Source organism: Aspergillus tubingensis (genome assembly GCF_013340325.1).
Source record: "Aspergillus tubingensis WU-2223L DNA, scaffold_7, whole genome shotgun sequence".
NCBI classification, from domain to species: Eukaryota; Fungi; Ascomycota; class Eurotiomycetes; order Eurotiales; family Aspergillaceae; genus Aspergillus; species Aspergillus tubingensis.
The window spans coordinates 2525668-2546462 of NW_023336281.1; the positions used below are offsets into that span (position 1 = coordinate 2525668).

The 20795-nt window shown below is 50.3% G+C and overlaps 5 protein-coding genes across 5 annotated transcripts; 3 read left to right on the forward strand and 2 right to left on the reverse strand.

Annotated features, from left to right (window-relative positions):
• Positions 1–2004: 2004 nt before the first annotated feature.
• AtWU_05810 (uncharacterized protein) lies at positions 2005–3750 on the forward strand (the record flags this gene model as incomplete). Its single annotated transcript, XM_035500920.1, has 1 exon — positions 2005–3750. One exon carries the CDS (start codon positions 2005–2007, stop codon positions 3748–3750), a length of 1746 nt encoding a protein of 581 aa, XP_035356813.1.
• An 862-nt stretch (positions 3751–4612) lies between these two features.
• AtWU_05811 (uncharacterized protein) lies at positions 4613–5988 on the forward strand (the record flags this gene model as incomplete). Its single annotated transcript, XM_035500921.1, has 2 exons — positions 4613–5299; positions 5368–5988. The coding sequence occupies 2 exons, from the start codon at positions 4613–4615 to the stop codon at positions 5986–5988; spliced, it is 1308 nt and encodes a 435-aa protein (XP_035356814.1).
• A 1839-nt stretch (positions 5989–7827) lies between these two features.
• Positions 7828–10880, forward strand: AtWU_05812 (uncharacterized protein; the record flags this gene model as incomplete). Its single annotated transcript, XM_035500922.1, has 3 exons — positions 7828–8197; positions 8260–8508; positions 8581–10880. The coding sequence occupies 3 exons, from the start codon at positions 7828–7830 to the stop codon at positions 10878–10880; spliced, it is 2919 nt and encodes a 972-aa protein (XP_035356815.1).
• A 2076-nt stretch (positions 10881–12956) lies between these two features.
• stm1 (putative telomere and ribosome associated protein Stm1) lies at positions 12957–14535 on the reverse strand (the record flags this gene model as incomplete). Its single annotated transcript, XM_035500923.1, has 5 exons — positions 12957–13515; positions 13601–13742; positions 13814–13981; positions 14182–14200; positions 14515–14535. The coding sequence occupies 5 exons, from the start codon at positions 14533–14535 to the stop codon at positions 12957–12959; spliced, it is 909 nt and encodes a 302-aa protein (XP_035356816.1).
• Positions 14536–15874: 1339 nt separating this feature from the next.
• AtWU_05814 (bZIP transcription factor) lies at positions 15875–17741 on the reverse strand (the record flags this gene model as incomplete). The annotated part of the gene is made up of 4 exons (XM_035500924.1): positions 15875–16179; positions 16259–16759; positions 16868–17084; positions 17562–17741. 4 exons carry the CDS (start codon positions 17739–17741, stop codon positions 15875–15877), a joined length of 1203 nt encoding a protein of 400 aa, XP_035356817.1.
• Positions 17742–20795: the final 3054 nt, after the last annotated feature.

Consider the following 20795-nt stretch of genomic DNA (forward strand, 5'->3'; position numbering starts at 1 on the left):
GATTCTCGGGCCAAAAAGAAGAGGTTAAGCCATTAGCGGAATCTGCATGTCGCTGCAACTGGAAAGCCACCAAGCGGGGTTTGTGTTGCCCGGTAGGAAATCCATTCGTTCTTGGTGACCTTGGTTTTTAAGCGTTCTCTCTTCGTGCTTACTGCAGTCGCCCTGTGAAGAGGGGCGGCGGCCTACCGATTGTCTGCCGACTCTGAACCCACACCGAGTTTGTCTGGTGGCTGGATGGAAAATGGAAAAAAAGAAAAGGAAAATAAAACTCGAAATCTATTGTTGATAAGACGAAGCCAGATACAGATACTACTAACTACAATCCTTGCACTTGCCTGGCTCTTATCTCCAATTCTTGACAACATCCAAGGTGATCAGCAAGTGGAGCTCTAATGATCAGGGCTGGCTGAGATCAAGGATCCTTCCAATCTCCATCCAACATGCTGATTGATTTGCCCAATGCTCGTCGGACCTTGAACTTATGCTCAGAGCAATGAATGAGACGTGAGATGCCGCGCACGGGATTATCTCAGACAAATATTCCTATCTCGACCCACTGCGGGGTCCACGGGTTTCGGGAATAGAAGGATTGAGGAACCGGAACCCTCTTCATGAACTGATCAGGTCTGGCGATGATAAGTCGATATCGTACCATTGCGTGATCTGATGTTGTCCGTGAGTTGGATTTGCAACTTCATTTGCTATGCGAAGCTATTATTCACTCACTGTGTCGCAATTATTCCTGCACTTTCTGCTTCTTCAATGACTGCTCCTCGTCTGGAAATGAGAAAGGCTTTGCTTCAGCTACAAGTGGGGATGCTACTCAGTGGAGACCCTCATATTTTTGGTACTTAATAATAGGTCCTTGTCGCTGATTTTCGCTTCAGCTTTTCCGGTATTGGTGGGATAGCGTGAGACACGCACGTTCGCTCACCGGTGTGGACATTCTGTACATTGGATTAGTCCATTGTGCGGACAATAGTAACGAAAATAGCAAACTGAATGCAGGATGTTTATCTCTTTCTTCCTCGTACGATTGGGGCTCATACTGCATTGCTCCGGGATCAGTATGGTAGGCCAGAGGCTTGTCTGATCTTGACAACCTTGCAGTATCTACGTATCATGTAGTACTCTGGAGGCTGACCTGGATGTATGGTTGGTAAGCATATATGACCTATGATGTGATTAGAATAGATGTATACCCCAATACGTTTTCCATAACCTTACTTCAAAAATGGATGAAATTGCGGACTGTGACTTATACACATAAACAGGCTCGTACAACCCGTTTCGAATAGTTCAGTAGCTGCTCACATCTTTACTAACAATCCACTGGATATATAATCTGGCATCCTATCTGCAGAATGACACAAGTTGTATTAATGATAGAGGCACAAATTCCCTCAAATCCTGATAATGAGAATTTAGGACCATGTACACCAATACAATATTGAACTTGTCCCATGATATGTAGTGTGGAAGGTTTCTACTATCGTAATATCGCTTAGCTCAGAGAATAAATGCTCACGCTGCAATATTAATACTAGGTGTCACTAGCCAACTTGACATTTGATACTAGTAGTATATTCTAGGTATACATGACATATTACTATCCATCCACCGCATTTGCCCACCTTCCAGGCTCTCAGATGACTTTCGAGAGTATCAATCATCATCACCATCAGCAGCAGCAGCAGCAGCAGCAGCAGCAACATGTTTGCCTACTACTCAAACTGCCCATTTGCATCGATGTTTATAAGGTCATTGTCTGTCTTGTCCTTCACTGCGTCGACCCTCGCCTTCACTACGTCGATAACACAAGATGCCCTTCTTTGTTTCCCACCAGCTTTGGGATTCCTACTCCATACAGAGATGGGAACTTCTTCTAGATGCATTTTCATTTTACTTCATCTCGTCCATCCTATCTTGGCTTCCCCCGGGATACTTCTCATCAACCACATCCCCTCGTGTGCTTCAACCCAGTGGTAGCAACACCAAGTCAACATGACCCAATTGGTTGTTCACTGGTTCGCGTGCAATCACTTCTACCCTGAATGGAGGAACACCCCCATACCTCCTTGGGCATCCCCTGGAACTATCCTACGCCCTACAGCTGCATTACACGGATACGACTGCACCGTTTGTCTTGATCCGCCAAGCAAGATCCAAGAGGCACGAAAGTCCGTTCTGATGACCGCTGCTGCCCTCTCAAAGATTATCGACATCCCCGTTAACGATGGCGGATTCATGCAAGGGGTCATTCGATTCTATGCCCGAGGTGACCATCTAAGATGGCTACAGCCGCCTACCCCTGATGCGCAACTTTTGGCACCCGACCCATATTTGCATGCATTGATGATGGAATCGTGGAGGAACACATTGGGCGAATTGTACTTCTGGACCAGACCTGGTTATCTCTTCGATGTTGCTCTGGCTGAGGTGAAGCGCTCAGAGCCAGACAATTACGAGCTCCTTAATTGGTCTGGGACGAACTATATGCCAATTTGTCCGTACTATTACGTGTCGATGTCACCAATGGCGCAGCCCGTTGTCAAGCCAGTGCAGAGCTCTTATGATTCGGCACAGAGATGCTCCCTGGGATCACAGACTTCGTCCAATCTAGTACAGACACCTATGAGAAAACCAGAGTCTAGTAATGGTTCGACACAGTCTTCTTTCGATACAGCCCGGTCTACTTCTTCGAACCAGAGTCTCTCTTCCCGCGTGAGCCAGAGTCCCTGCCATGAGGACATCATACAGCAGGTAGGTACCCAGAACAATACCACTACGGCTATGCAGAACGTCCAGACCTCCCAGGTGTCTCTGCCCTTTGTGAGGATGGACCCCTCCGTGGCCCTAGATGACCCGTTCGTTGTCGAGCCTATATCGGTATCCCTAAACTCATATACTCAGATGTTTCCATCACTAACTGTGTGGCAGGGGGAGGGTAGCTGGTCAAGGCAAGACGACCATTTTGCCGACCTGAAGCGCCAACTCAGACTACCTGGGCCAATGGTGAGGAATGTATCACCAGACCTTGGTTCCCCGACACCTTCAACTCCTGAAAGGATATCTGCGAGAGAAATCAATCGAAGGAGGGATTCGGAGAAGTCCTACAAACCCACTTCGCTCGGCAATGGTACTTCTGCATCTTGCGATGATGATGAAACTTGGTCTATGGAAGATGCCTCAGTATCGTCTTTCAAGGACGCAGTTAACGCTCGTTCCGAGTCTGCATCTTCCTCCGCTGGCAGCCCCGTGGTGGCTTCGAAGACCGATAACAATCTAAGATCACCTGTGCGCAACACTAGTGATATTCCACCTACCACTTGCACAACCGTCGATCCCTCCTTGCTCGTGATTGAGAATGGCCTCAAGATGTATCCCTCTATTGAACACTCATATGATGTTGCTGCAATCAGACCTCGATCACTCTCGCCAGCAGAAAATCCCGAACATGAGCTCCATGTTGGCTCCCCCAGTGGCAAGGATGCGGAAGATGCAAACTCGCGAGCTTTTAAAATTAGAACGGAGAACGGCTCTAATACGGATCTATTTACGGCTACTTTGGATCAGTATACTGTAGAGCAGCTGGCCGCGCGGCAACTTACAAAGACTCCAGAATTAGAAAGCAACCCGAACGAATATGGCTTTGGGTTTGGTTTTGAGCACAATTTATTTGATGGATTCAACTTTCTGCTGCCCGAAGAACAAACTGAAATACCTTTGGAATCGAATATGATGATCTGATAGGAATGCTGGTTTGTGCAGCAAATGAGAGGAATGCGGCCTTGTCCTTCGACTCACGATTCCATGATATCTATGCTTCCCTTTGGGTTCATTTGCATTCACTTTAAGTCTTTTTTCGTGCTTCATTGAACTTTCTTTTCATTTCTTCATTCGCATATGTACACATAGTTCTTTTTCGTCCATACTTTTTCCTTGCTGATTATCTGATGTGGTTATTTCGAATATTGGATCGTTGCTTCCTGGGGGATACGGTGTGAATGGCAAGAAGGGGGTCGTTAGTTTCGGTCTTATTGACCTATTCGTTTTATCGCATTTACGGCGTTTTCTGATTCCTAGCAAAACCATTGCACTTTAAGAGCTTGTCCTATAACATCTAATACTAGTCATGTGATCTATAACTACCCCAGAACCACGTGCCGACGGCAAGCTGAATCGGCTTATGCGGGCACTGCATAACTACAGGGAGTAAGCAGCATAAAAATGGGGCCGAGGAAGAGAGATTGTAGTCTACCCCGGGCAGTTCCGTACCATACCGTAAGGGAAACGATTGGTTGCTCCTGGCAGAAAAAGCAACCCGCGGTACCAATAAACAGCGGGAAACTATTATCATATCACCAGCCACATGTTTCTCGGTTCGTCCGAGGCCAGCCCAGCCCGCGCGGCAAAGTAGCAGCTACTACTACTACTTAGTTACTAGGACTTTAGCTCCTCCTTTCTTATCCCCATCATTACTACCACACACCCCCCCAGCCCCCTCCGCTCTCCCCTCCCTTAGACAGAGACTTGCGATGTGACTTGCAGCTCACCGCGACCCATCCCAGTCTATGCGCCACTATTAAGCCCCAAGTTCAGTGTGATCGCGATGTCCTTTCCTTACTCCCAGGATGCTCGCCGCCGGCGGGTCGGAGCCGGCGCCGGCTTCAGCTCCACTGGTAATCGGACCGTCCTGGGATACTGGGTGCCTCTTGCTGTTACCGTGGGCATCGCAACTGTTAGCATTGCAGCCTGGATCTGGAGCGAACGCAGCGAGGACGATGACGATAATAATAACAATAACGACCGCGATACTACTATCCCCCCTCCTCCGCACGATGACCGCTTCCCCGCCCCCGAGGGTTACCCTCATGGCGAATATGCGGACGATTACGCCCGTTCAACCGCTACGGATATACCAGGGGATGATGCTAGCATGATGGCGCGCATGCAGGGTGCGCTGCGCCGCACTCCTAGTCCCCAGCAGATCTTTGATGGCGCTAGCAAGAAGGTTGCTGCGGGAGTCGCTGCCGCGGGAGCTTTCGTGGGTGGTGCGCTGACCTCGATCCGTGAGGAAGATAGGGGTGACTTTGAGGATCATTCTCGCTGGTCGGAGGAGGTCGCTTCGAGAGCTCAGCGCGCGGAACAGCCTGCGCCGACTATGACGGGGGCGTTGCCGGTTCGTGATGTTGGTGTTGGCGGCCCAGCGTCTGCTACGAAAAAGAGGACTGTTGCGATTGTGGTCTCGTCGGAGTCTGCGCAGGTGGATCCGGAGGATATCGTCTCTCAGCATGTGGTAAGTCTTAATGGTTTGGTGTAGGTGCCAGAGCGGGTTATGCTAATGGGCTTTTGCTTTCTGCGCAGTCTATCCTTTCTCATCTCCCCGAACACGTCAACCTAGATACGGCTAGGGTCTTCATCATGATCTATGCCCCCGGTCTCAAGCACGCCCCGAAGCAGGGAAGCTCCTCTCAGCCGGACTTGTCTGTTGCCTCTTCCTATTCCAACATCGCCCCCGAAGAAGCTGTTGCGTCTGGTGAGCTTCCCGAGGGAGAATCGCCCTCGGAATCTCGCCAGGTCGATGAAGAAGAGGGCTCTACACCACTGTTCAAGACAATGTACACTCAGGCGCAGGCACTTGTGGAGAAGGAGAACACCATCATGCCCTTCAGCACCGCGACAGGGTTTGTGCATCTTCTTCGCCACCTTTCTCCTGAGGTAGTGTATGTTCAGGAGTCCCTTACCGGGGAAGCAGGAGAGCATGTAAAGCTCTTCTCTGGCTGGGTTCGGGATACGGTCATCGTCGTCGGAGGCGAAATCGGTCACGGTGGTCTTGTTGACAGCGACGATGAGTCTGCTCTTGCAGACAAGGGCGAGAAATGGTGGCAGAAGGAGGGTGTCACTGGCATTGGCAAGCGGATCAACGTGGTGGATGTCCACCGCATTGGTGATGATTGGAGGCGGAGAGTGTCTGGTCACGACTAGACTAAAGTCGAGTATTGGAAATGTTGGTGTTCCAGTGTTGGCTGAACGTCTCGGTTGCCTTGCGTATAGGTGTGCCTTATGTTATTTTGATGAACCTTCTCTTTTCTTGTTATTGATTCCCCTGTCTTGATGAGATGAAGAGGATTTGCTCTTCATGTTGTTTACCCCTGTGTGAATATTGATTGCATGATGACCGCGAAGCATGGTCTACTTAGCTTCTACGGAAGCGATATGTTGAATGAAATGAGCCTTTGCACATAGCAGTGAGTTTACGCGTTAGCATTCTTAGGAGTATAAACTCTGTATAAAGTTTCGTCATATGTGGTCAACACTTAAATGGCACATGATGTATGTATGATATGGATTGTTGGCTCCTAACTGGCCACTTCATTTCTCATCGTTTAATTCCTAGTTTAGTACAACTGCATGATCTCAGGGCTCAGCTCCTGCTGGTCCCACAATGGAAATGGTACGTGAATTAGGCAAAGCCCTTCGAGCATATATATATACCCACCACCTCATTCCCCAAACCACAACCCGTCTCTCTTATTACTAAGGAGCACTAGTGTTCTTCATTTCTCATATACCTCTCACCTATCTCTTACATGACTCCATGGCAATACTGACTAAATCCCCTCAAAACAGACCTCAACCGTAATAAGCGACACCTACACCATCCTAGCCGGGCTACCAGCATCTTACCAACAGTGCCCATTACTAACCTGGAAACAATTACGAGATGCCGTGCAAGCCATATACACCCAGCTAGAGCAGCACCACTGGTCAGGAAACCAATGGATAGCTCTCACCGACATGTCACAAGCTGCCATCGAAAAGCTAAACGAAGACCATGACCTACTAGCAGGTATCTCAGTCCGAGTTACATGGATCGGAACCACAGGGCTCCTAAAAGTAGCCGCCGGTGCTCCCCACCACTTCACTACAACAGAAATATTCCGTTACATTGACTCTCAGTGTTTTGAAATGGGAGTGCCACGCACACAGCTCACTTGGGGAATGGCATAGGTGTTAAGGATAGGGCCACTTTGGTGTATAGATACTCAATTACAATGAGGTCTGCCTTACCTGCCTGCTAAGAGCTGCCACTAAAGGCACTTTCAAAGCCCAAAGCACCCCTTAGTCCCTAACTGCCTCTTTAACGTACTCTCCTCAGAGACCCTAAAGGCCACCACCACCACGGTCAGATTCTGAGAAATTAGAAGTCATTCAAGTGACGGCTAACACCTAATTTGTTACTGTCGATACATAAACTGAAGACCAACTACTATGGTGTTGTTCAATATCCAGGCAGTCTGGTTGAAACTAAGTACAAAAAGGCCAGTATTTATGTAGGGTTTATAGTCATCATGGAAAGAACACAAATCTTCTTCAGTAGATGAATAGAAGATATAATATCTGGAATACTCCATATCGCAGGCGCGCGGCACTAAACCCAAAGCGGTAGTCAGGTGACCCCGACCTCCTTCACGTCGCCCGCGGCTTGGCATCATACAAACTCCCTTTGCAGAGCCACAACCGACCGTCGACCGACTCTTCCCACTCGCTCCGAGCCTCCCCTGCCTTCCTTGCAGGTGTCTGTTCGATGGACTTTCATACCCTTTGTCTGTAGCGACCCGCGCTTTGTGCAAGTGTTCGCATTGAATCGGGCCAGTTCGTTGTCGTGCCGCCCCCGATCTCCGCTCCCCACATGTCTCGCGCTCCGGCTGTATCATCAACCACGACTCACGGCCCTGTCCTCATCCTTCCTGGATCCGGTTCCCCCAAGGTCGCATTTATCAGCTTGCGACCATAATCGCGCCGCGGTTCATCTCCGAGACTATGGCGACCGCAATTTCGAAGCCGACCTCGCATACCCCTAAGATGAAGCGACCGCCCCCGCCTTTCGTCCAGACCGGAGTGAACGGAGTCAAGTCTCAACAATCCTCCTCTTCTTCTCCTCCCTCCTCCGCGAAACGTCTGCCCGGTTCGAACCAACCGGCTTCAGCAAGCTCCGCCGGCGGCCCGACGTCAAATAACGTCAATGGCGCGGCTAATGCGGCTGCCGGCTCGAACAAGGCTACTCAGAATCGACCTAAGAAGGAAGCGCAAAAGCCCGGTGACCAGGCTGCGCGGTTACAAAAACCATTGTTAAGGTCCTTATCCATTGACAATGATCGTCGCGCAGGGAACAGGTGTCCCGAGCCATACGGTAAGCTCTCAACCCGATCCACATGCGGAGCCCCTGCGTACTGACCATCGGGTGCGTCATAGTCAAAACGTCGTCTTACATCCTCAAGAAGTTCTCCAAATGCCCGCCCTCGCTTATCCTCCACCTTCACCCAACACATTTCCGCTTCGAGCAACAAGATGGAAGCTTCCCTTACAATTCCGAGATGAAGGTCATCATCGAACACATTCGTGCCGGAACCGTTCCCCATGATATGATGGAGGAGCTGTTGCGGGCTAATGTCCGATTTTATGAAGGCACGCTTCCACATGCCTCAACTTCACCTCTATCTGGTGGGCTTGGCTAACCTCTGCAATTCACAGGCTGCCTCATCGTCCGCGTGGTCGATCACAAGTCGGTGTCAGCCCAGGCCAGGAAGTCGACTGCGCCGACTTCCAACGAGAATAACACCCCGTTCTCGATTCATAACTATAACGAGCATGTTACACCATCGGCTTATGTGCCCTACCCAAAGCAATCCCAATTAAACTCCGATAAGCCGGCCGCCAAGGAGACCCCAACCGGAAATCAACCCGATGCGAAAACCAACGGCGAGCAGTCCGGCGATTCGGAAAAACGTGCAGAGGAAGCTACATCGAACTCCGCTCAACCCAAGCAGCCTCCAAAACCTCGAGTTTTCACTACCGTTCTCCACCCGACTCCACGTTCCTTGCAAGCGGAACTCACTTTGCTTGCCACTACACCCGATCCCAAAGCGGCGAAACAGTCGGCATCAAATGCTGCTTCTCGTCCTCAGCAGTCCTCGTCTACAGCTCCACCATCTCCAGGAGGGACATCCAATCAGACCGAGCGTGGACATCCTGCAAAACGACAGAGAATGTTGGTTGAACCTCAGGAGTTTCTGGAATGTGAAGCGAGATTGACACGAGCACTGGCTCCACCTCTTTTCTTGGATCCTGTCAACAGTTTCGACGCTGTGCAAGATCTGCTGAAGATCATGGAGAGCCCACTCCACCGCGATCCGCCACCCTCACCAAAGAGGAGGAAGCGTACCGTGGCTGAGCTCGCTGCTGACGAGGCACTGGCTGCCGAGGAAGAGAGATTCATGCTCATCATGGATGAGCGACTGGAGCCTACCTCCTCCGGTGGTGCTGGAGGGCCGAAATCCGCGGTTGTGGATGATACGGGTGGTGGTGTACCATTTGAGCCTCGATTCTCAAGGTTCAAGACGCTTGAGAATATCCGTATGCAGCATGAGGAGAAGGCCAAGCGCGAACATGAAGTCAAGATGAAACAGGAGTTGGCTAAACGACAACAGCAAGAGCAGGAGAGGGAGAAACGTCGCCTTCTGGAGCAGCGACAGAATGAAGAGCACGCTAAGGAAGAGGCTCGTAGACAGCACTTTGCCGCGCAGGCTCAGGCGCAACTTGCAGCGCAGCAGCAACAACAACAGCAGCAGCAACAGCAACAGCAGCAGCAGAATCGGCATGTCATGGCGCAAACAAACGGGGTTAGCCAAGCGCCGCAGTCTTCGCCGGTGGTCCGTAATCAGACACCCCACAACACCTCTTCGCCTGTTGTTGGCAACACAATGGCCGCACAAGCAAGTGTTCCTATGAGCATGACGCCTTCTATGCAGGGAGCAGGCAGCCCACCGAGGCCGCCATCTGCATTGCAGCACGCCCATCCTACTGTTATGAGCCATCCGATGGCACCTTCCAGAAGCCAACAGGGACAGAGCCGACACGGGACACCACAGATGACTCAAGGAACGCCAGCAATGTCTCATGCTACACCTATCATGCGCAATGTAACACCCACACAGCGAATGAGCCACGCCAGCCCGAGTCACACGACGATGGCCCCAACACCGGTGATGAACCAGGCTACCATGATGGGAACACCACAAATGGGAGGCGGGATGGGCCTCACACCTCAACAGCAACAGCAGATGCTATTGCAGCAGAGGCAACAACTTCTTGCCCAGCAAGGGCATATGGTACAGAATCAATTCTCGCCCAAGCAAGTAGCTCAGATGCAGGCCAACGCACATGCGCAGCAGAACATTCAAGCCCATCAGCAGCAGATGCTACAAGCCCAGCAGCAGAATTTCCAGGCACAGCCCAAGTTCCCGAATCCACAAGCCTATCAGGCTCAGTTGATGCGTGCGCAGCTCGCGCAGATGCACATGGCTCAGCAGCAGCAACAGCAACAGCAACAACAGCAGCAACCGCAACAGCAGCAAGGCCAGCAATCACAGAATCAACAGGGACAGGTACACCAAAACAGCCCACATATGAACCCTCAACAGCAGCAAATGCTAATGGCGGCGGCTCAGGCCAATGGAGGTCATCTGCCACAAAATATGCAAGGAGTAAATTTGGCACAGAACGTCATCACTCCACAGCGCTACCAGCAATTGTTCACTCAGCGATTGGTACGGCTTAGGCAAGAAATGGCGGCTCGTTTGATGCCACAGTACGGTTCACCGTCTCAGTTCCCACCACATATACAACGACAGTACACCACGGGACTGGAACAGAATGCCAAAGCTTGGGTTCATGACATTGTTCGACGAGAGCGCGAGCTGATTCAGCAACGTGCCAACCAGGTTGCTCATGTTCAAGCTCAGGTGATGCAGCAGCAACATCAGCAACAGCAACAGCAACAAAACATGATGCAGAACGCCCGGGGAAGTAGCTGATTTGCTTTACCTTCTTTTTCCTTTCATTCTAACTACAATACGCCGCAGGGCTATTCTTTCATCTTTACCCTTTTTCTTCAAACCCTACCGTTCTTATACCTTCTATCGGATTTGGACAGCGCATGGCGCTCCCCACGAACCTCCACGATTATACATTGGGATTATTCTGTTCTTTTTTTTCTTCTTCTTTTCAAGTCCCCGCTTATTCTTCTTCATTTCTGAGACTGTGCATAAGGTATTGGGATCCAAGGCAAAAGAGGTTGGCGTTTTTATCTTTTTTTGTAAGACTTGGGCCTCCTTTCTTCTTCTTCTATTTTTTGGGTAACCTTATTTATCTTGCTTTGCTTTACTTTCCTTTTTTGTCTTCCTGGTTTGCGCTTGGCGATTTGATTTGATTTGCTTGTACCACACGGGAATGGACTGGTTGAATTTAGGGGAGCAAGGAACCGACTTGATACCATTTTTGTACAGGTGTCCCCTTTTGATTTATGCTGATGTTGACGTTGATGTCTGATAAGAATCGAATTGAAGCAAACTGATATAATTTTGTTTGTTATGAGTAAGAACTGTCTAATCGACAGGTAGTAATCAGCCCAACATTACACCGCCCTCCTCCTATGAATTGATCTGGAGGCTTGCACCTAAAAGATAGTTTCACCATCGACAGTGCCGATAGCCAATAGGCAGTACACGGAGAGCTAAGCTTCCTTTTGGAGGGATGTTGATGGTTGAGTGAGTGAGAGGTGGGTGGTCGGTGGATGAGGATGAGTAGGAGTGTCAGAGATAATGGAACAGATCAGATCAGATCAGATCAGACCAGATCATTCATATATCTGTCTAATGACCCAGAATTGCGGTAGATAATAGTATATATGGGCTGGGTAAATATGCCTAGTAAGTAGTAAGTAGATACATAATACCCACATTGCATGATCATATAGTAAACGTGGTGCGATAAAGAAGAAGTTAGCAGTCTTTCAACTAGTCACACTACTTACTATGAACCACTACTATAAAATGATGATTAAATCTTCTAAAACTAAGCAGGGTAGAGTGGAGCTAGATAGTAACTAATTAGGGGATCTACTATCTACCTAGTTCCAACAGTTTACTAGTAGTAATCAATCTATTGCTCTATTGCTCTATTGCTCTAGTTATCATTGTATTATCAGATCTACCTATAGGAGTATAGTATAGTGTAATCATTGGGGACATCGGATCAGAGTTATCTGCACTAATTGCCTAATGTAGAATACTACTCACTCATACATGGTGTTATCTGAGTATTTATCTAGTTATCGTTAGTAGTATCTTCAGATCGGTCTAGTTAAGTTACCCAAGGGGGGATGTAGTAGCACCAGCAGAGCAGTATTGAGGTTTTAAGTCATTTAGTATTATTATCGAACATGAACATGAACATGAACATGAACATGAACATTCAGAACAACAAAATTACATGGTGTGGTATTCCATCCACCTTTATCTTTTACAGAATAATTTTTAAAAATGGACATTGGTGGGGAAGAGATATACAGAAATATGGACAAGGACAGAGGCCAGGGAGAAGGAAGAAATAATTATTCCATCATTCCATAGAAACAACTGTACGATAAAACTGAAATATGTGGAAAAGGGCCCATAAAGCCATAGATAGATAAAAGAGGCATATTGCACAGATGAACCTTTGGATTTTTTTGGTGTCTTTTTCTCTTTCCCTTCTGTTCGTTTTATGTTTCACCCTTTCCCTTATTTTGTCTGTTTCCCCTGGGTCGTTTTTTGTTTTCACATTTGAGATTCAAGTTCATACACACATGCAAGCACACACAAGACGCACTCTTTTCTCTCACTTCTCTCATGCACACACACAAAACTTTCATTTTCGTTCTCATCTCATTTGGATCCCTGGATTTCGACTACCTAAGTTGCTAGCGAGAAAAAAAGGGGTGTTGGGGAGGGAGGGTTTATGGTAGTGAGGATCATGCGTAGAAAGAAAAGAAAAAAGGTGTGGGGGTAGCATGGGCATGCATGCATGGATGCTAGCCTATAAATGCAAGTTTATGAGGGAAAAAACTGCATTTATTTGCCGCCAAGGCTGGGGAAGTTCTTCTCGTCGACGGCGACAGTGGGAGCAGCAGCAGCAGCGGCAGCGGGGCGCTCGGAGCGGGGACCGTTGCCACGGCCGCCACGGCCACCACGGGGACCACCACGGCCACCACGGCCACGGGGACCAGGGCCACCAGTGCGGGGAGCCTCAACGAAGCGCATGTCGACCTCGAGGATGTTCTTCTCCTTGCGCTGCTTCTCGCGCTTGGCCTTGTCCTCCTTGCCCTTGATGTAGGCATCCTCCTCCTCGGAACGCTTGAGCTCCTTGGCGGCGGCCCACTTCTTGTCGAGCTTGGTGCCCTCGTTGGGAGCACGGACGGGCTTGGCGCTCAGGTCACCCTGGGCGGCCTTCTCGGCAAGGTACTCGGCGTAGGACTTGGACTTGTCGGCAGCCTCCTCGGGCTTCTCCTCGCCGGGGGTCTGGGGCTCGGTCTCATCGGTCTGAGCAATGTTCTCGCCGGCCTTCTCGTCGTCCCAGGTCTTCTCGCCGCTCTGGTTACCCCAGCCCTGGTTCACCTGCTTGCGGGTGTCGCTATCCAGTTCGTCAGTTTTGATCGAGTCCCAAAACTTCTTTTTGCCCATCTTCATAAGGACAAAACGTAAAGGGAATGGCTTACGTCTGGCCGGTGCGGGACTGGCGGTCGTGGCGGACACGCTCACCACGGTCCTCACGGGCGCGGAATCCGCGCCGTTGGGCGTCCTTCTCATCGGTGGGCTTCTCGCGGTTGTTGTTTCTGCCGGCGTTGCGGTCACGGAAAGCTGAACGCGATCGGAATCAGTCGGAATGGACTTGCCAGGAACTGGAACCCAATGTAGATGGAAATACATACCGGCCTCGTTGCCAGTGGCACGGCCACCACGGCGAGAGTTGTTGTTCTCACGGGGCTGGGCAGGGGCCTCCTTGGGAGCGTCCCGCTTGCCAACACGGGGAGCGGGCCTGTCTACGGCTTTCGTAGGGGGCTCGGGAGCTCTGTTGGGGTCGAGTTCAGGGTCATTGCCTGTAGTTGCGCAGCGCGAGCAAAAGCACGCTCGAGGTTAGAAAATGATGTAATCCCTTCACGAATTCGAAGTGTAGATGGATCGACGACAAGCGAAAAGAGAGACCAAGACATGTCAAAACACGATAGGTAGTGCAAAGTGCAGGATGGGACTCAGGTATGGTAGGTAGGTAGGTAGACAAGGGAAGGGCGAGAATTACCAAGAAGCTCGTAGAGGTTCTGTTATAGTAGATGATATGTTAGCCATCGCATTCCTTGGATGTTTGAAGCTGTCGCTTTCTCTCCCGTCTCATCTGCGGTTGTGGTGGTGATGGTGCGAGTTGGTGAGGAGCAGGATAGATTTGTGCAATATTCCTGCCGTCCCCCAAACCCCGCTCGTTGCAATGCAACTGCGCTCCCAACCCAATCCCAGCATTCTTCCATCAATCCAGCCCGTAAATCATTCCTTCCCCCAAATCGCGGATTTCCATCACCCTCGCACAGCAACAGACGGAGAGAAAACGAGAGCCATTCTCTTTTCAAAAGCAACGCACCTTGGACCGGATCTCCGCCATGACGCCTGGTTTTATGCGGGGCCTTCCGGGGAAGGCTTCTCTCTTATCGCAACAATTCGGTCCGACGGAGCGGGCGGGGAGAGTCGACACAGGCAGGAACCTCGACGACGAACGGTATCTGACCTCTCCTTTGTTTAGGGGGGATGGGATAGGATAGTGGTTGGAGTGAAGGGGGTTGACTGGACGGTGGATGGAGGCGACGTTTGTGGTTGCACTCGCCCGATCCGGTAAGGTGCGAATTGCTGCTAAGCGAATCCGGGAATGCGACCTGTGATTGGTCTACAGCAGCTAGGGCTTAGGGTAAAACACCAGCGGATGACGCTGAGATGATGCTCTGCATCGCTGCCTTCAGTTCGGCTTACGCTCGACAGTATGTAGCATGGTTGGATGTTGCTTTTTTCTGCTCCTCTTCCCCTACAGCATTCTTGGGGTGATCTGTAGATCACTGCCATCCCAATTCCATTCCCCTCCTTTGTCATACGTCACTACTCCATTCTCCATCCTCTTTCTTCCTTTCTCTTTCCCTCGGCCGTTGTAGCTTTCCCCCCATTGCCGAGCTCCGTACTAGCTGGTCACCTGCCACTCCAGTTACTTCCCTATTCGAGTAGATACCTTCCCCTAGCTCTCAGAGCTCTCCCAAGAGGGAATTCATCCACATAGTAGTTTCTCCAGAAAAAAAAGTAGCGGCAAAAGGAACAGTGGAATATAAGTAGAAGCAGAGAAGTAATAAAATGATTCATGAAGATGAATAGAATAGAATGCAATGCCGCAGGGATGCAACATAACCCAGACCAGCAAGAAATACACATGCAAGCCACCGTTTCACTGCAGCCCAAATCATCACCATCACCATAGCAAGAAAAGAAACACATCAGATAGCTATGTCCGCAAGAGCTGAGAGTAAAAAGTGCGACCCAATTCGAACTGCACCGCAGTCGCCCTCGGGCCCATTATACCAGTCATGCATGTACACAAAGAACCATGTCCCAACTTTTATCGCGGCCTTTCTTTTTACTTTCCCTTTTTACCCTTCTTTCCTCCGCTCATTCCGCGCTCAAAGGAACAAACAGCCAACCGCTTTTTTTCCAGTTTCAAAGGCGTCAATCAATCAAAAGCGCCACAGCAACAGCAGAACAGCAAGCGAACCAATATAAACAAATGGTATCAACCGCAAACGCCAGGCAATGCTTCAAAGTTTCAACTTTTGTCTTCCAGTCATAGAAGAAAGCTATGAAGGAAATCCGTCAAGCGTGTCTCTCTCTTCCGACCGTGGTATCCCTCGAACCGAAAGAGGGAAGTCAGTGCCGGATGTGAGATTACAAAACAAGAAACAAACGGGTTAATGGCGGGTATTATTCTGCTCGTAACTGAAAGGAGTCTGGAAATGCATGCTAGCACTCAATCCAAATGGATCGGCATCCAGCATAGGTTCATAGTTCCCCATGAGGTGGTTCGCATTATTGTATGCGCCATTGGCTCCCTCTCCCGCATGTTGGGTGTATTGGTTGAGATTATGAGCCCCCATGGGGTGAGAGCCCGCCGGCACAGATGCGGCATTGTTGTAGCCGGAGACGTAGGGTGAGGCACCCACGGTGGAATCATGTTCCTCGTCAATCATATCGGCCTGGGCATCGTACTCCTGTTCTATGCGGACATTAACCAAGGGTTCAATACCACCACGGACCTGGAAGAAAACAACAATGCGACAATGGAGTTAGCTTACCCAGTTGGTCATAGTGCTTCTGGAATGGCGATGGGTAGTACGCGGAGGGGACGCGGGGAGCTCGGGGATTCGTACCACCCGGCATGGCGGCCTTTGGGTCGGTCGACTCCGGCTGGCCGATGCTCATCGGCGGCGAGGTTTGGCTGATATTGCGCGAGTGCGACAGCATCTGCGAGCGCTGCTGGGCCTGGGGATCCACCCCAACCGGCGACATGGCTCCCTGGAAGGGGAAACCGGGGGATTTGGCGTGGGACGGAGAGGAGACATGGGACGGAGGCGTGGCCTGGAACTGTGGCGACGGAATACCATACGCACCATCACGATGTTGAGCCATGCCGAAAGGCTCCTTGGGAGCGATGCCAGGATGCCGTTGAGCCGAGGTTCGGTTTACGGCAGCACGCTCGAGGGTGGAGGGAGGCTTCGCTGCCATTGGGGTGGGCTTAGCGGCGCCCGCGCCAGGGGCCCCGGCCTTGAGTCGCAGCTCTGCTTGCACATCGATTCCTACGGTCGGTCAGTATCTCACGTATGGGACAAGGATCGCCCCGAGGGCGCTTATCAGGAAGGGGGCTTGCAGGCTTGCAGTTGGGTATGCGAACGGGGGAGACCAACCTTTTTCGAGCAAGATACGTTCGAGCAAGGAGTTCTTGTAGCGCAGCATCAAGCATTCATCAGCGGCGCTACGATGATTCTGCTGGAGGGTCTGCAGGGAGTCTTCATTGCGCTTAATGGTGGACTCGAGCTGGCGGATGTACTCTGTGCGACGCTCACGGAAGGCGGCCTGGGCCTGGCGGTTGCGTTGCTTCCGCTCCTCCGAGGTAGCATAGATCTGACGGCGGCTGTTAGCTTCATGTCGGGGAAGGGAAGGGATCAAGGGTCCAGATAGATAACAAGATCGATAAAGGCTGAAGAGGGGAAGGGAGTATTAAGGTGCAGATGAGATAAGTAGTCAAGGGGACAGCAAGAATGGAGGGATATGACAGGACGATAAGGGATGAACAATCGCAATGATAAATGATAATAATAAACGCAGTGCGGGGCCCCGGACTGGCACGCAGGGACAAATCACTGGGGGAGGAGCAGCGATAGGCACCAACAGCACAGCCAGTGATGATGCTTGATGAACACCAAAAGACGTGATGGATGTGATGATAGATAGATAAAGGTAATAGAAATGAGATAAGAGAAAAACAAGCAACGACCACCACGAGGTATAAAAAGCCAAAAGGGTCGGTCGATCTGGATCCGGGGTAAAACAATAAAAAACAGAGTTGAGGACAGCCACCCTCGAAGAGTTCTTACGTACTGGTTTTCTTCCCCCTTTGCGCTTCTGAGTCTGGGTCACATCTTGCATCAGAATCTCCCCCTCGGCCTCAGGTGTTGACACCGCCGAGCTGATCGAGCCTTCAGGCAACGGCTCGGTCTTGGGGACAACCGGCTCGGTGGCCGGGTTGTCATTTTGTGTGGAATTGCTTGTCTCAACCATGGAGACCATTGGATTTGGCTATGTATGAGGAAGGGGGGATGGGAATTTAGCCTCGTTCTTTTCTTTGTTTGCTGGCCGTTCTTGTTGCCTGTCCGGATTGCCCAAAAGACAGGTCGGTTATGGGAAATCCCCCCTTGCGTGCTTGGTGGATGGAGAATGACGCACCCAACAAGAACGAAATCCGGGGGCGTGGGATATTATAAAATTAGCAAGGAAAGAAAAGGGAACAACAACAGAAAAAAGAAAAAAAGGCAGATGACGACGGCCGGGATCGAATATCAAAAGCCTTCTTCTCTTCTTCTCTTTTGTCTGTCTCTCTCCCAAAGACCGGGCTAACAAGACAGCGGACTTAATTTCCCCCTCACACAAAATAGACGCGGTGAACGATCACGAAAGACAAAATGGTAATAGAATACACAGCAGGTAAAAAAGTTAGCCGGCGGGGTTATAGAATCTGATAATTCAGACGCAGGAAACGCGCGGCTGGGCGGCAGAAAGGGACGTGCGAGGGCTGGCAAAGGGTCGCAAGGAGGCCAGCGGAAGAGGTGACATAAAGGAAATTGATGATGGAATACCCAGATAGCCAGCAGGTTCGGAGGGAAAGTAGGAGAGAAGCGCGAAGGACAGTGAGAGGGGAAGGGTGGGAAGGTGAGAGTGGGAAAGATGTGAGGTAAAATTATTTACTAAAAAGAACGGGGATGTTATTAAAAGGAAAAAAAAAGGTCGAATAAGGGCCTTCTTCTCTTGGTCCAAGCCTGGTGGGTTGGAAAATTCGAGCAAAGAGTGGGCAAAAATAATATTTAATGGGGACAGCAGAAGGAAAGGAAAAAAATAAAAAAGAATTTTATTTTATTTTTCTTTTGGCTTCTCTTCGAACTTTCCTTTTAGGTCAAGGCAGAGACTTTCCCAGGGGAAAAATCCAGCCCATCATCCCCATCCACTCCCTCCATCCACTCACGCGAGACGGTGCAATGAGTGTGAGAGGGGAAAATGGACCGAACGGAACGAGCTTCGGTTTCGCCGCCGCTGGTCAAAACTCTTTTTGACTTTTACACTACTTTTTTGACGCCTCGTCTAGTCTTTACTTTTTTCTGCTTTTAAACAACTGATGTTCTCTCGCGCCCGTCCGGTTTCTGTTTCTTCTAGTAGTTCTAGTAGTAGTTCTACGCATTCTTCCCTGCCCCTGCTTTAGTTTCTGTCCATCCAACATCACAAGAGCCACTCTCCCCTCATTGCCCAGTTACAACACCCCCCCCCCGCCTCCCTCCCCTCTCCTCTCAGCTTTTCTCACATACACTGGCACTTTCTTTGCTTTTCTGTCCACTCAGGTCCTCGATGCAATTCTTCCCTCTTTGCTAGGAGCGGTTTTCCTCGGCCGCGGCACCAACTTGAGCGAGATCCACTGCAAGGTCAGACCCAGCCGAAGATCCGCCCAGGGTGAGTCGTCAAACTCGTCACTGCCTCCGTGGTCCAAGTCACTACTAATGCCCTATTTGAACGAGCTTACTCCTCTGGTAGTGCTGGTGGTGGTCCGTCCACCAGGCGATGCAGGCTCCGAAACGGAGTGGAGAGCAGGAGAACGTGTCGTTGTCCTTTCTTATTCCTTTCCGCTTCTCTCGGAAGTGGCTACTGGGGGTGTGGATGCGAGCAACCTTGAAAGCAATGCCATTGTTGCGTCGGTTCCAGCTAGCTCAATCTGGACCAGAACTGTGTAGTATCTATTGCAGGCGATAAAGTAGATGCCAGTCTTTTCTCCTATCGACAAGTCATGAGCAGACTTCCCTGCCCCTTTCTGGTGGGCACGTTGTTAATATCTTCATCATGCCGCGGAGATGTTCCGGCAGGTCAAGACAAAGTTTTCCGTGGTTCAGCTGGGGCGGATTCCTTGTCCTGCTGTCGTACGAACTCGGGGGTCTTGCGTGGACACACACCAGGTTCCCCTTCTATCCTTTTTTGACTCCTCTTTCTATTGAAGGCGGTGGGTTTATGATTGATTGATTAATTGAACCTCGGTCTAAGTACCGTGGCAGGAAGTAATCCGACAGTCAAGAGAATTCTGGTAGTCTAACTCCCACGAGAGAGGTCGTACGAAATGCCCGGGACCCTTGAAGGAGGAAGAAACAGCGAGGAAAATCACGCAGATCTAGCCAGACCAGACCCAAACGGGACAAGGTGAATACGGCAAAGTTTCGTCCCTGACCCCGTGACCAGTGGCCATTTGGGGGCATAATACGGCATGATGACCATACGGTACCACGAATCCATCTCGACTAAATTACCTTTCTTATCCTCCCAGAAATCTCTCAGGGTCTTGGATACAGCATAAGATAGTCTGATCTGTCTGGTCTGTTCGGAATCCCGAGGATAACCATTTGGATGACAGTCCTTGGCATGTCTGCTAATAGAACCGTCGGACTAGAAGAGACTTCCTTCTGGATGCTTTGTGCTTTGTGTATACAATGAGAGCACCTGATCCGACAGCCGAACTTCCGGTTTCCATTTCCCCCTCAACGCAAACCAAACCAACTAATCCAGGATGTACCTGCAGGACAGCCAGACTAGACAGAAGACACTATGACTTACTCGGTTTAATACTACTACTTGTGGGATATAGTAGGAGACTGCCGATGGAAGGAGGTCTCCGCCAGCCAACCACCTCCAGGGCCTCGCCTATGTCCCGTCATCGTACGTCGCTCCGAAACTCCGCCTCAGGAAGAAAAGGCAAAGTGACTGTGACTTGACATCACGAGGATCCGCCACGGGATCATCTGAGGATGATGGGCTGATCGGAAGGAATTCCAGTGCCCGTACCTGTTGCTGTTGCTGTTGCTATTGCTGGGTGGACTTGCGGCGACTACCGATGAGCAGCAGCAACTATTGACCAGATCCTTCTTGGCAGACTTGGATTTGTTGTCGCTGCTGCTGCTACTACTGCTGATGTTGCTGTGTTTGGAAGATGAATATCAGAATGGAGAGAGCGTAGCACTTCTCTACCCTCGTAAAACAGAACGTATCTTCATCGGAGTAAATCTGAATCCAGACCGAGTCAGTTGT